Source organism: Haliotis asinina, chromosome 12 (genome assembly GCF_037392515.1).
Source record: "Haliotis asinina isolate JCU_RB_2024 chromosome 12, JCU_Hal_asi_v2, whole genome shotgun sequence".
In the NCBI taxonomy this organism is placed as follows: domain Eukaryota; kingdom Metazoa; phylum Mollusca; class Gastropoda; order Lepetellida; family Haliotidae; genus Haliotis; species Haliotis asinina.
Window position 1 is genome coordinate 41784512 of NC_090291.1, and position 16840 is coordinate 41801351.

General features: G+C 41.2%; 1 protein-coding gene across 1 annotated transcript in view; it reads left to right on the forward strand.

Annotated features, from left to right (window-relative positions):
- The window catches only part of LOC137258921 (sodium- and chloride-dependent transporter XTRP3-like), a 74221-nt gene that overhangs the window by 46151 nt on the left and 11230 nt on the right, over positions 1-16840 (forward strand). The window contains exons 3-6 of the mRNA XM_067796617.1: positions 587-894; positions 1949-2110; positions 11390-11500; positions 13400-13601. Coding sequence (XP_067652718.1) covers positions 587-894; positions 1949-2110; positions 11390-11500; positions 13400-13601 — 783 coding nt within the window. The remainder of the gene's footprint in view (positions 1-586; positions 895-1948; positions 2111-11389; positions 11501-13399; positions 13602-16840) is intronic.

The window sequence follows — 16840 nt, forward strand, 5'->3', positions numbered from 1 at the left end:
TTAAGATTTCGCCAATTTTCAGTGAGTTTCATCATTTTTGGAGCTCATGACAATAATCTTTGCAATTTTACGAATTGTTCATATTCATGGTTAGTATCTAATAACAAAGCTGTTATCTGTGTGGTATATTTTTATTCAATGACATTCAAGTATCAGGAGCTCCGTGACACATGTACCACCCATCAAATGCTTGGACTCACTTAAAGCACTTACTTATGTTACATATATACATATGGTTACATCGAAGATTGATTTCTCCACTAGCATGGGAACCAACTGCAAACTTTATGCAGATGAATTGCATGAGGATCATGTTGAAGAGCATGTGCAAATATCGTGCATGTTAGGATTCGCCAATTTCTACCGATTTTTAACATTTTTTTAACTCGTTGTTGTTGTTTTACAATACATCAGTTGATGAGTAAACAGTATCTTTTAACAGTATGGAATATTTCGCAAAATCTAATTTACAGCTGTTGGTTGAAGTAAGTGGCTCCCCCAGTGAATCTAAACGTTTGGTGGGTAGTAATATATAATGATACTGATCAACAGATGAATGATTCTCATTGCGCTGAATTCGTTACAGGCGCGTTTCTTGTCCCATACGCCATCATGCTGGCCATTGAGGGTATCCCCCTCTTCTTCCTGGAGCTTGCTATCGGTCAGCGTCTCAGGAAAGGTGCCATAGGAGCCTGGACCCAGGTGTCCCCCTACCTGGGGGGCCTCGGCATCGCCTCTGCCGTAGTTTCCTTCAACGTCGCCCTCTACTACAACACCATCATGGCATGGTGCCTCATCTACCTCGGCCAGAGCTTTCAGAGCCCTCTCCCCTGGGCGTCGTGCCCCCACCGGGTGGAGGGGAACAGTACGATTATCCTGGACCCAGAATGTGAGGTAAGACAATATTCTTGTCTAGTCAGACATCTGTCTGCATCTCACTCATGACGGAATTCAAGTAAGACATCATTCTCGCCACCCAACACGATCTACCAACATACTGGTTTACTGAGGTGAAGTCTGTAAACACGTAACACTTCATATACATGCTTAGTTTGTCCATTTTACATATTAGTGAAGTGCATGATGTTTGACGTGATCAATGAAACACCGTACTTGTGTACTATGAAGTTCTTTACTGTACTGTACTACTCAGGTAAAGTCTGTAAACATAATTCTGGCGATAAAAACGTGAAAAAACAATCTGGTTTACAGCATTCTTACCTGCCTGAATTGTCCTTGATTCCGAAAGTCACAATGCACTTTGACACACCTATGTGGCTTTAACTTTGGGGTCCCTCACCAAATGGACTCGTTTTTTGTTTTGGGTTTTTTGTTTTTGTTTTTGTTTTTTTGTTTTTGTTTTTGTTTTTGTTTTTGTTTTTGTTTTTTTTTTTTTTTTTTTTTTTTTTTTTTTTTTTTTTTTTTTTTTTTTTTTTGGTTTTTTTGGGTTTTTTTTGTTTTTTTGTTTTTTTTTGCTTGTTTGTTTGTTTTTGTTTTTGTTTGGTTTGGGGTTTGTTTGTTTTTGTTTTGTTTTGTTTTGTTCTTTGGGGAGTGGGGGCGGGTGTTGTTTTGTTTTGTTTTGTATTTGTGTGTTATTGACGTTTTTGGTTTGTTTGTGTTTTTGGTTTGTTTAATCTTGGGGTGTGTTTGTTGTGGGGGTGTTTGGGTTTTTTGTTTGTTTTTGCTTTTGTTCGGTGTGGCAGGTGGGGGAGGGGGAGTTCTTGGGTTTTCTTGTTGGGGGAGGATTTAAGAAATTACATGTGACTCAACTCAAAATCTGAGACTTGAATTCCTGATTACTTTGGTCGAATATTCCCTGCTTGATAATGAGCAAACTACATGTACGCAAGTCTTGTTCCTACTATACAAAAACGTTTCTAAGTCTGTTTCCTTTTACTTGTTCCTATTCAATGTTTGTCTGATGTTGTCTTTTTCCCTCCCTCATAAGAAAAGCAGCCCCACTACGTACTTCTGGTACCGTGAGACGCTGAACACTGCCCCCACGGTGGAGTCCCCTCCGAGCCTCAACTGGAAGATGTGTGTAGGGTTGGTGGCGGCCTGGATCATCGTCTACTGTTGTATCATTAAGGGTATCAAGTCATCGGGAAAAGTGAGTCACGTGTTTTAAATAATTATGATTATTTATTCTCCCTTTTATTTATTCTCTCTTTTTTGCTGAACTGAACTCACTATTGCTGACCTCTCTGACTTATTTATATAGGCTGGTTGGTTGTTGGCCGCACTCAGCAATATTCCAGCTATATGACGGCGGTCTGTAAATAATCGAGTCAGGACCAGACAATCCAGTGATCAACAACATGAGCATCGATCTGCCCAGTTAGGATGCGATGTGTCACCCAAGGCAGCCAGCCTGACCACCCGTTAGTCGCCCCTTACGACAAGCAAGGATTACTGAAGATCAACTCAAAAACCGGATCTTCACGGGTCCGACGATTCGTAAAATGGTCGGATTAGCTTCATTTCACTGTTAACATTGTAACTTGTCACCTCATTAGGGCATTCCTTCTTTTACCATATACCCCTGTGAAATAACTTGTGTTTTCATCTCGCTCCATCAAAAGCTTGAGATGTACTCAGGACGCTGGTTGACTGTACTCGACACCAGCATTTTCGGTACATCTGACAACTCCCCCACCCTCTATTTCCAAGACATTCCTGCATCAGTTCAGATAAGCTCATCCTCATTGCCCTGCCTTAAACCCCGCTATCCTAACTACAATCTCCATTGAACCCAACGATGACACTGAATTAATTATTAGCTTCCAGCACAGGGAACAATTACAAGATGAGTGGTTGATGCATTGGGGATACCTGTTCTATTTAAACCAGCGACCCGCCCCGAAGGAATCCAAGCACTGGAGTCTCTAGAACAATATCTATAGCCTAATTGTCTGCGTGTGTAGGGACGATGATGTCCATCAGAGATTTACATAGACCCGTCCGATGGTGTGTGGGAAGTCGGGGATGCCTCGAAGACCAAATCTACCTGACAAGAACCATTCACTACCACACGTCTGCTGCGGAGGCTGGTATTCATCAGTACAAGACTCCATCGATTCTTCAGCACCTTCTGAGCAGACTGGTTTCTAATCTGACAAAGTGAACCTCTCTGTCTGCCTTAGATAGTATCGCCTCAACAAATACTCGTGTCAGCGTACATTTACAGTTCACCCAATAAATCTAAAGGTACACTGACATATTCTCTAGTTTAATGCAAGCTGGTGATTTTGTATAGGACCACTCTACTTGGTACAGCTACTTGGTTGGCTGGTTGTTTATCACCGCATTCTGGACTCTGGACTGATGGATCGCATTAGTTTTATCCCACAGAAGAAAAACATGTTATCAATACTTGTAATAAGTCAACAGATAGAGACAGACAGACAGACAGACAGACCGATAGATAAATAGATAGATAGATGGATGGATGGATGGATGGATGGATAGATTGATGGATATTGTCAAAAGGTTGTGAGAAAAGGACCAATGTGGCCGAGCATCATCAGGGCGCGGGACGCAAACGAAGGGCCTCACACATTGTACCCATGTCGGGTGGAGTGATGAAAAACCTATGCATCCTATGTATGGACTAATGTGAGTTTTCCTTCATCCGTCGCCGTTGCAGGGTTTCACGACACAAACTTGGCGGCGGAAGTAGCGCTACTCATCCACATGAACACTGCCTGGTCGCGGCGCTACGATAACTGCGTTAACATGGCTTTGGGTTAACATGGCTCTGGGTTAACATGGCTCTGGGTTAACATGGCTCTGGGTCGAGTCACAGTTTCTTAAAGATTACGGCCATTCATCTCTTTTGAATCAAACCATTTTTCACCAGAGTAGTTAAACTGAACATTCAACGTGTTTTGCCCATTAACCTCCGAGATAAAGCAGTATAAAGTGATGTTAAACGTCATCAATCCCACTCGCTGTGTCTGCCCTTTCTCCAATGACAAATATCGCAATGTTGTCGTTGTTGGTGGTGGTGGTGTTGTTGCTACTGCTGCTGCTGTTCTTAATTATTTTTAGTGAAACGATGTGCTTAACTATGTGCTTAACTATGTGTTTTTAACTATGTGGTTAATAAATGTAGTAAGTTATTGACCATTGTTGACCCATTTTCAAAATGTATTTCATTCATCGTGACACTAAGTTTAATTCCTGCTGTAATATTGACTTCCTCGCCATGTGGCAACATGCACGTTTCCTTGATCCTACAAGGGAGGCACACAAACACCAGAGCTGTGTGAAGGAGACGGGTCTGCAGACTTCTAAATGAATATTGCGAAATTCAGGGAAAATCTTTGATCTAAACGAGTTTCAATGCGCAGTAACACTGACAAATTAAGTAATGGAATTATTTGAACGTTCAGTGTTAACTTTCCTGTAAAACCTTCTTCCTCTTTTCTTTCAATCCCATGCGGCAGCCAATTCCACTAGCTCAAGCCACCCCCCGCCGCTGCATTCGGCGACGAAACCATTTCTCCCTCGTACCCTTCCTCCCAAATGTGCATGTGGCTGACAATTCGCATCACACAACCCCCACACCCCCACACCCCGTCCCCTCAGATGAATCGATTCTGCCTTTGATTGCTTTCCCATTACATGTGGAGAGTCGTGAGTATTCAATCAACTCGGGCGGCTTTATAGTGCTTGGAAGAGGAAGAAATTTGCCAAAGCGGAATTATTTGCTGATTATGGTTGCATCTGTCTGGGTTCAGTGTGGTTATAGTGATGAGATTGATGGTGCTTGTATATACTTTCAGCGTTGTAAAGCTCTATATCCGGAATTAACTACCACCGGGGGCAACTTCAGGGGTTACTTGAAGGCATGTGACGATGTTGGACAGTTAATGTGTACAGATGGGTAGTTGGTCGTCCATGTTCACATGTTAGCTACAGTCCCAGGGGGCAAGGGGAATTGGCTTGATTTTTTTTGGCTGGGGGTTGGTCGGCTACGTTAATCCACATTGGGTAGGGTTAATTGGAGTGTTTTAGTCCAGTTTGTGCAGGGGCAGGTTGATCGAATGATTTGATACGTTCTGTCATAACGACGCTACCGGTTGGTGGGCAACGTTCAGTTCAGATCCTGCTTAAAGGAAACGGCATACCTTCAGCTCATATCAACATTACTCACTTCACATAGTCAAACCAAAAACAAACACTATGAAACAAATATTGGTACATGAGTTTAATATAAGGGTTATGCTCGACCCTAATTACATAAAGACATTTAACTTTAATCACTTAGACCTACTGTGGAGTATCATGGAGCATGACCATGTGTCCAATCTGTCACGTATATCGCTAGCCGAAGTTGGTTATTCCGTGGCATATACAGTAAAGTGGTTTATGTCCTCCAGGTGGTTACGCGACAGGGGAAATAACATATATACAGCCACGACCTTTCTCCTTTAGGTGTGGTACGTGACACTGGACTTAAGTTCTGTATATAACCGCCTTATTGACTTACAGGTAGTGTGCATGACATAAAACTATATGCATAAAACGTGTCCAATGTGATCGTGACTGGTGAACCTGACAAAAGAAACAAGACACATACAATCCTGTTCTTTGTCCTCTAGGTGGTGTACGTGACAAGAGAAATAACACGTATAAACAGCCATGTTCTTTGTCCTACAGGTGGTATACGTGACAAGAGAAATAACATGCGTATACAATCACGTTCTTTGTCCTCTAGGTGGTATCCGTGACAAGAGAAATAACACGTATAAACAGCCATGTTCTTTGTCCTACAGGTGGTATACGTGACAAGAGAAATAACATGCGTATACAATCACGTTCTTTGTCCTCTAGGTGGTATCCGTGACAAGAGAAATAACACGACGTATATACAATCACGTTCTTTGTCCTCTAGGTGGTGTACGTGACAAGAGAAATAACACGACGTATATACAATCACGTTCTTTGTCCTCTAGGTGGTGTACGTGACAAGAGAAATAACACGACGTATATACAATCCAGTTCTTTGTCCTCTAGGTGGTGTACGTGACAAGAGAAATAACACGACGTATATACAATCACGTTCTTTGTCCTCTAGGTGGTGTACGTGAAAAGAGAAATAACACGACGTATATACAATCACGTTCTTTGTCCTCTAGGTGGTGTACGTGACAAGAGAAATAACACGACGTATATACAATCACGTTCTTTGTCCTCTAGGTGGTGTACGTGACAAGAGAAATAACACGACGTATATACAATCACGTTCTTTGTCCTCTAGGTGGTTTACGTGACAAGAGAAATAACACGACGTATATACAATCCAGTTCTTTGTCCTCTAGGTGGTGTACGTGACAAGAGAAATAACACGACGTATATACAATCACGTTCTTTGTCCTCTAGGTGGTTTACGTGACAAGAGAAATAACACGACGTATATACAATCACGTTCTTTGTCCTCTAGGTGGTGTACGTGACAAGAGAAATAACACGACGTATACACAATCACGTTCTTTGTCCTCTAGGTGGTTTACGTGACAAGAGAAATAACACGACGTATATACAATCCAGTTCTTTGTCCTCTAGGTGGTGTACGTGACAAGAGAAATAACACGACGTATATACAATCACGTTCTTTGTCCTCTAGGTGGTTTACGTGACAAGAGAAATAACACGACGTATATCCAATCCAGTTCTTTGTCCTCTAGGTGGTGTACGTGACAAGAGAAATAACACGACGTATATACAATCACGTTCTTTGTCCTCTAGGTGGTTTACGTGACAAGAGAAATAACACGACGTATATACAATCACGTTCTTTGTCCTCTAGGTGGTGTACGTGACAAGAGAAATAACACGACGTATATACAATCACGTTCTTTGTCCTCTAGGTGGTTTACGTGACAAGAGAAATAACACGACGTATATACAATCCAGTTCTTTGTCCTCTAGGTGGTGTACGTGACAAGAGAAATAACACGACGTATATACAATCCAGTTCTTTGTCCTCTAGGTGGTGTACGTGACAAGAGAAATAACACGACGTATATACAATCACGTTCTTTGTCCTCTAGGTGGTGTACGTGACAAGAGAAATAACACGACGTATATACAATCACGTTCTTTGTCCTCTAGGTGGTGTACGTGACAAGAGAAATAACACGACGTATATACAATCCAGTTCTTTGTCCTCTAGGCGGTGTACGTGACAAGAGAAATAACACGACGTATATACAATCCAGTTCTTTGTCCTCTAGGTGGTGTACGTGACAAGAGAAATAACACGACGTATATACAATCCAGTTCTTTGTCCTCTAGGTGGTGTACGTGACAAGAGAAATAACACGACGTATATACAATCACGTTCTTTGTCCTCTAGGTGGTGTACGTGACAAGAGAAATAACACGACGTATATACAATCACGTTCTTTGTCCTCTAGGTGGTGTACGTGACAAGAGAAATAACACGACGTATATACAATCACGTTCTTTGTCCTCTAGGTGGTGTACGTGACAAGAGAAATAACACGACGTATATACAATCACGTTCTTTGTCCTCTAGGTGGTTTACATGACAAGAGAAATAACACGACGTATATACAATCACGTTCTTTGTCCTCTAGGTGGTTTACGTGACAAGAGAAATAACACGACGTATATACAATCCAGTTCTTTGTCCTCTAGGTGGTGTACGTGACAAGAGAAATAACACGACGTATATACAATCACGTTCTTTGTCCTCTAGGTGGTGTACGTGACAAGAGAAATAACACGACGTATATACAATCACGTTCTTTGTCCTCTAGGTGGTTTACGTGACAAGAGAAATAACACGACGTATATACAATCACGTTCTTTGTCCTCTAGGTGGTGTACGTGACAAGAGAAATAACACGACGTATATACAATCCAGTTCTTTGTCCTCTAGGTGGTGTACGTGACAAGAGAAATAACACGACGTATATACAATCACGTTCTTTGTCCTCTAGGTGGTGTACGTGACAAGAGAAATAACACGACGTATATACAATCACGTTCTTTGTCCTCTAGGTGGTGTACGTGACAAGAGAAATAACACGACGTATATACAATCACGTTCTTTGTCCTCTAGGTGGTGTACGTGACAAGAGAAATAACACGACGTATATACAATCCAGTTCTTTGTCCTCTAGGTGGTGTACGTGACAAGAGAAATAACACGACGTATATACAATCACGTTCTTTGTCCTCTAGGTGGTGTACGTGACAAGAGAAATAACACGACGTATATACAATCACGTTCTTTGTCCTCTAGGTGGTGTACGTGACAAGAGAAATAACACGACGTATATACAATCACGTTCTTTGTCCTCTAGGTGGTGTACGTGACAAAAGAAATAACACGACGTATATACAATCACGTTCTTTGTCCTCTAGGTGGTGTACGTGACAAGAGAAATAACACGACGTATATACAATCACGTTCTTTGTCCTCTAGGTGGTGTACGTGACAAGAGAAATAACACGACGTATATACAATCACGTTCTTTGTCCTCTAGGTGGTGTACGTGACAAGAGAAATAACACGATGTATATACAATCACGTTCTTTGTCCTCTAGGTGGTGTACGTGACAAGAGAAATAACACGACGTATATACAATCACGTTCTTTGTCCTCTAGGTGGTGTACGTGACAAGAGAAATAACACGACGTATATACAATCACGTTCTTTGTCCTCTAGGTGGTGTATGTGACAAGAGAAATAACACGACGTATATACAATCCAGTTCTTTGTCCTCTAGGTGGTGTACGTGACAAGAGAAATAACACGACGTATATACAATCACGTTCTTTGTCCTCTAGGTGGTGTACGTGACAAGAGAAATAACACGACGTATATACAATCCAGTTCTTTGTCCTCTAGGTGGTGTACGTGACAAGAGAAATAACACGACGTATATACAATCACGTTCTTTGTCCTCTAGGTGGTGTACGTGACAAGAGAAATAACACGACGTATATACAATCCAGTTCTTTGTCCTCTAGGTGGTGTACGTGACAAGAGAAATAACACGACGTATATACAATCACGTTCTTTGTCCTCTAGGTGGTGTACGTGACAAGAGAAATAACACGACGTATATACAATCACGTTCTTTGTCCTCTAGGTGGTGTACGTGACAAGAGAAATAACACGACGTATATACAATCACGTTCTTTGTCCTCTAGGTGGTGTACGTGACAAGAGAAATAACACGACGTATATACAATCACGTTCTTTGTCCTCTAGGTGGTGTACGTGACAAGAGAAATAACACGACGTATATACAATCACGTTCTTTGTCCTCTAGGTGGCGTACGTGACAAGAGAAATAACACGACGTATATACAATCACGTTCTTTGTCCTCTAGGTGGTGTACGTGACAAGAGAAATAACACGACGTATATACAATCACGTTCTTTGTCCTCTAGGTGGTGTACGTGACAAGAGAAATAACACGACGTATATACAATCCAGTTCTTTGTCCTCTAGGTGGTGTACGTGACAAGAGAAATAACACGACGTATATACAATCACGTTCTTTGTCCTCTAGGTGGTGTACGTGACAAGAGAAATAACACGACGTATATACAATCCAGTTCTTTGTCCTCTAGGTGGTGTACGTGACAAGAGAAATAACACGACGTATATACAATCCAGTTCTTTGTCCTCTAGGTGGTGTACGTGACAAGAGAAATAACACGACGTATATACAATCCAGTTCTTTGTCCTCTAGGTGGTGTACGTGACAAGAGAAATAACACGACGTATATACAATCACGTTCTTTGTCCTCTAGGTGGTGTACGTGACAAGAGAAATAACACGACGTATATACAATCACGTTCTTTGTCCTCTAGGTGGTGTACGTGACAAGAGAAATAACACGACGTATATACAATCACGTTCTTTGTCCTCTAGGTGGTGTACGTGACAAGAGAAATAACACGACGTATATACAATCACGTTCTTTGTCCTCTAGGTGGTGTACGTGACAAGAGAAATAACACGACGTATATACAATCACGTTCTTTGTCCTCTAGGTGGTGTACGTGACAAGAGAAATAACACGACGTATATACAATCACGTTCTTTGTCCTCTAGGTGGTGTACGTGACAAGAGAAATAACACGACGTATATACAATCACGTTCTTTGTCCTCTAGGTGGTGTACGTGACAAGAGAAATAACACGACGTATATACAATCACGTTCTTTGTCCTCTAGGTGGTGTACGTGACAAGAGAAATAACACGACGTATATACAATCACGTTCTTTGTCCTCTAGGTGGTATCCGTGACAAGAGAAATAACACGACGTATATACAATCACGTTCTTTGTCCTCTAGGTGGTGTACGTGACAAGAGAAATAACACGACGTATATACAATCCAGTTCTTTGTCCTCTAGGTGGTGTACGTGACAAGAGAAATAACACGACGTATATACAATCACGTTCTTTGTCCTCTAGGTGGTGTACGTGACAAGAGAAATAACACGACGTATATACAATCCAGTTCTTTGTCCTCTAGGTGGTGTACGTGACAAGAGAAATAACACGACGTATATACAATCCAGTTCTTTGTCCTCTAGGTGGTGTACGTGACAAGAGAAATAACACGACGTATATACAATCACGTTCTTTGTCCTCTAGGTGGTGTACGTGACAAGAGAAATAACACGACGTATATACAATCACGTTCTTTGTCCTCTAGGTGGTTTACGTGACAAGAGAAATAACACGACGTATATACAATCACGTTCCTTGTCCTCTAGGTGGTTTACGTGACAAGAGAAATAACACGACGTATATACAATCCAGTTCTTTGTCCTCTAGGTGGTGTACGTGACAAGAGAAATAACACGACGTATATACAATCCAGTTCTTTGTCCTCTAGGTGGTGTACGTGACAAGAGAAATAACACGACGTATATACAATCACGTTCTTTGTCCTCTAGGTGGTTTACGTGACAAGAGAAATAACACGACGTATATACAATCCAGTTCTTTGTCCTCTAGGTGGTGTACGTGACAAGAGAAATAACACGACGTATATACAATCCAGTTCTTTGTCCTCTAGGTGGTGTACGTGACAAGAGAAATAACACGACGTATATACAATCCAGTTCTTTGTCCTCTAGGTGGTGTACGTGACAAGAGAAATAACACGACGTATATACAATCCAGTTCTTTGTCCTCTAGGTGGTGTACGTGACAAGAGAAATAACACGACGTATATACAATCCAGTTCTTTGTCCTCTAGGTGGTGTACGTGACAAGAGAAATAACACGACGTATATACAATCACGTTCTTTGTCCTCTAGGTGGTGTACGTGACAAGAGAAATAACACGACGTATATACAATCACGTTCTTTGTCCTCTAGGTGGTGTACGTGACAGCGACGTTCCCGTACCTTGTGCTGATCATCTTCTTCTTCAGGGGAGTCACGTTGCACGGCTTTGAGAAGGGCCTGGAGCACCTGTTTGTGCCAGAGGTAAGACTTAGCATGTTCTCCTATCCTGCATTGCACCTTGCTCACCGTGGTCTTGTAGACATAGTGTCCCCTCGCACAGCGGTTGGATTCGATCCTGGCCTCGCCAAACCAAAATATGTCAAACTGTAGTACCTTTTGTTAGATAAGCTTTATGCATGAACAGCTTCATTATTCGGGTGAAGAGACGTTTCGATACAGATTCCTCTGTCATTGTCAAGCAAGTATGACAACGATACAAGAATCTTGCTTGACAACGATACAAGAATCTTGCTTGACAACGATACAAGAATCTTGCTTGACAACGATACAAGAATTTGTATCGAAACATCGCTTCGCCCGAATAAATGTCTTTAGCAATGAGGTGGGCCCTTATCTGCTTCACCAACCTCTAAACATGCCACTCAAAGATGTTACATTGTGTTGCCCTGCGACGTCATCTACGTTAGTGGGATGAAATAAGTACTACTAATACGGTATCTTCAGTGTTCATTTCTTCCTAGGTAAGCCGAGGTTACTCGCTCTATGGAGCATTATATCAGTAGCTAGGTGACCTCAGCCGAATATTAAGGGATTGCCTATGAAGCTTGTCGATTATCTTGCATAAAGAGAACTGATATAGCTTTATCATAGGTAACAGTGGTTACGACGCTGCTGGTAGACCAGCATGGACATTGTCCAGCATTGGCTTTTAATTCTTGTAATGCTTCATTAGGGCTTTGGTCCCTGTGATTTCTTGTCTACATAGTCACCGTTAGCTGATAATAATGAAACTGCGACCCTTTCTAGTTTTGGTATATTCTTATTTTATTAAACTCAGATGTCACGAAACTCGAGACAACTGCACCCATATTGGTCCCATTATTCCCATACGTAAATACATTAATACGAACCGACACGTTCCTGTTTGAAAAGTGTTCATGAAATACCGCAGTATGGGTGAGAAATGTACTTTTACGCTTGCCTAAAGTGACTAGACTTCCCCAAGGATGATTAACGAGGACCGTATCTCGGATGCTGGTACGCGTGTCTCCTGACACATATATGACTTTCAGATGAGATGCCAATTAGAAATCAGACATCAGCTGGGCTATAAACATTACAGATTATTTAATGGTCACCGAGGCCACTAGGGAATTTTACCAGTGAGCCCGTCAAAAATACATGTACAATTGAAGATGGATTTGATTTGTAAGTTACCATCGTTATGAAATGGTTACCAGCTGCACGTCGTATAGCTGCTCAATGAGAAGAGTTTGGATCTTGACTAGCTGATAACTTGATGGCTTATCCTGTCCTCCCCGTCAGAGCTGTCTTTAAGTCGCTCACAGGTGATCTCTGATAACTGCCGTTACCACCTGCACAAACTGACAATGTCACTTACTCTGTATCGCTAGCTAAAGCTAAATATGTAAATGAAGTAAACCACATTTCCGCTGATTAAGAGCTTTAAGTCTTACTGTGAAAAACGCCCGTTCATGTCATGTCTTTTCCGTGTCTTGTTTATGCGTGGTCAATGTTTGAGTGGTACATTGGTTTCTACTTTGGTTTGGGTTGGTTTGCTTTGTGTATTTTCTTTCGATATATGAAAGATAAATACTCCGATGCCTTTCTTAGGATGGTCGGGTTTTTTTCACTTCAGTAAACACTGTTCCACGGACAATTACACAATGAGCTAAACAGGATATTATAAAGATTGTTTCTCTGACCCCAAGAAATACACAGAAAGGGGACTTCCATTTCAGCTTCATTCATTCATTTATTCATTCATTCCCTCATCTTTACACCTTAACGTTTGTGTTGTTCTGGTCTCATGTTGGTTTATGGTATTTACATGGTAAATGTATATTTATATAAATAAAGTCTATTTCCGGGCCTAATGTGTATTTACATGTTGTACAGTGGAGCCGTCTTAAGGACCCCCAGGTTTGGCTGGACGCGGCCACACAGATCTTCTACTCCTTCGGGCTGGCGTTTGGCTGTCTGATCGCACTGTCATCTTACAACCCTGTGAGGAGTAACTTCCTCAAGGAGACGCTCTTCGTCACCATCTGTGACTTCTTCACCTCCATCTTCACCGCCACGGTCGTCTTCTCGGTGCTAGGTACGTTACTAAATGCGTGTAAAATTGCTTGTATGACAGGTGTAACGTATAAAACCTGGTCCGAGAACAGACACCTTGTCCACATGACTAAACCGCTTGTCACCCAAAGGAAGATGGCAAGTTTTGGATGTCATCTGTATGACGACTCACGCTCCTCCGCACTTGCACGAAATATGTATTAATCCTGTAGTCCCGGTGAAATATGTACTGTAGTGGAATTTGTCATCTGCCCAATCCGGTAAGTTGTCAACACCGGCATAAAATCTCAGTCCCATTCATAACTCGCACGTTTATCACCAGATCTAAAAATCTGGCACCTTTACTAAACTGGATTTTCTTCTGTCACATTGAGTGCCGGTTTAGACAGCTTCCACTGTATTATAAATGTTAAACGAGTTTTACATAAAAAACGGTCACACGGTGAACGCTCAGTCTGAAACATTGATGATGAACACTTTGGGGTACTAGTATTTTATTACATTATGTGAGCAGTCTTCACTTAAAAACAAATATCCCCAAATAAATGATCACTAGCTTTTAGTTCACTATTCATTTAGTCAAGCCCTTCCTATAATGCTACTACTAGAAGCAAGCCCAGAGTTACAACTGATCAATATTATCTCAGAAAGGCTCCTATATTTAAAAGGAGTTATTATTAAATATATATTATCAGAGATTAAGCTTTGCTTTAGTTGCCCGATATTTTAGTAAGTAACATCAATAACGGCTATATCGCGGCAGCCTGAACATCATCGGGATTTAAATCAAATCAAAATCAGCCGAGCTATTCTCGAAGCGTTAGTAGCTCTACGAACTTCTTAAGCCCATCCTTAACACATTGGCTGCGATCAAAGTTAAGAATTCGCTTCTAACGTTTCGAGAATATGGGCTCTGAACACGATCATGACCATCCGTAAATTTGGCTGGTGCAACAGGGTGCAACAGGGAGACATTTGGTAGCTGTTCCTATACGAAAAGGAAACAATTGATAGATTAATAGGGGCACTCGCAATGTTCCCACAGTTAGCATTGTGTTTTTGACGAAGTTACCGAAAATATTATTTTTGTACATTTTAAGTGCTCAACGAATATTGCCCATGGTTCAAATAGGTTAGACAACTTCGATCAGATGTTTGATGTTTGAAGTAATCCTTTAAACCATTTCAACGATTAAACATCGGATTACGTGTGAAGTGGCACACACATATCTAACAAAGTACCGAGTTTCTAAACTCGGTACGTCCTCTGTATCACGAGAATTCTCGTCTCCTCTCGTTCCCTGTGCCCAAACAAACGACACTGTGTCTGTCTTTCTAACCTTGAGCAGCCGCGCACAAGGAGACACATTTTAAGCCCTGCTCTAAATTTGGTCCTAAATAAATTAGATTACCTTGTTTCGGGGAACCATTATCGCGTCCTTCAAAGAAATTATTGATTCTTTTAGCTTCCTGCAGACTCACGGTGACCTCACCTTCAAATGCTGTTTGTATTTTTTACTTCAGATTTACTGTTCAAATGAAATATTGTTGTAGTTATTTTGGAACGCACTTAGACTCGGTAGAATAGATATTGCTAGTGGTTCCTGGTGTCTTTGGAATTTGGGAGAGATCGAATCTCTATTGTCTGATACTGGTCACAGACATCTTAACTACTTAGGCGTAACCCATTTAGTCCAAAAACATTGTCTAAAGACATTTACCTCTAAGAACTCATGCACGAACGACGCATGCACAAATAAACAAAGAAAATACACCAAGCGTGGCAATATCGGACCAAAATCGCTCATAGTGCATGGAAATATCGCACACTGTTAAGAATTTTTTTTATAAAGTTTGTTTTGTGTTTAATTTAACACACTCGAGTTATACTTACCTTTGTGTGTCGTGTGATCGGCGTTTAAAAGAAACAGTACGGTATTACAAATGTGAGGTTATATTGTTTTGGCCGCTTTGTATCAGCATTGGTTCAATGTACGCGTTCATTTCTGGATTGAAACTTGAACATTGGGCGTGACGAGCGAACGCTTTCAACTACTTGCCTATCCGACTCCACGCAGAAGAGAGTAGGGCATAAAGGTGATTGACTTTCAAACAAATTTGGAATGAAAAGAATTGCAGCGAATCGATCATGATCTCTCTCAACACCGCAATTACGGCCAACACTACCCAATTACCCGCCCTTGCATTGAAGCCGCTAGGTGACGTAAACACAACCGCCAATAGATGGCGTTTACACACGAGATTGCAAGAACCAGTTGCTGATGATAGTTCCTTGTGACCTCTGGAACCCCAGTATTTTAACAGACAAGGCAAGTCAGTTAGATACAATTACGCAAGACCGCTATTGTCAAACAAGTCTGGCTGCATCAGACATTGTCGATGAACATTCCGTTTAGGTCGTGGACCTTATCCCATTATACGATCGCGTCTGAGTTAAAAACTGAATACATGTTTTGTTTGTTAGCTGTATTTTTTCTGTGTAATGGAACATTGCTGTAACAATTGAAATCAGGATTGTTTTGGCAGGTGTGGCGCCGTTGAGCTCGATTGCAATAAAATGAGATTTTCAGATCTTTTTAAAACTTTTAGGGAGTTTTAGACATGACTATAAAAAAACAACAAAAAAGAATTCTACTATGTAACAAACGAATAATTAAATTTATCTGTAAACACTAATTTAATGTGTTCATCACTTCTCCTTTTTAAAAGACCGCTGATAAACACCAGGCGTATCACACTGACACTAAGATGAAAATATCTCGTATCAGAAAATAGTCTGCATCCGGATGTCAGTCCCCAAATTTCCAGGTTCCAAGTTGGAAAATTTAGTTGGAGGTATATTTCGGATCAGAGTGTCTCTCAGATGCATTTTAGAAACCCGGATACACATACTTATTTCATATGGGAACTTGATGATGAGAGAATAGATGTGAGTGAGTGAGTTTGGAATTTCGCCACTATTAGCAATCTTCCAGCAATACCACACCAGAAATGGGCTTTGTACATTGTACCCATGTGGGGAATCGAACCCGAGTCTTCGGCGTGACGAGCGAACGGTTTAACCACTAGGCAACCCGCACACCTCAGCCATTTAGATACAGATATATGGCTAGATAGATACTATTAGGTAGATGTATACTGCCAGCAAAAGAAACGCAACTCTGGCTTTTTGTCAATTTGAAGACATACACATGGACGCTTACTTTTATGAGATTTCATTTTTTTTTCGAACATTATATA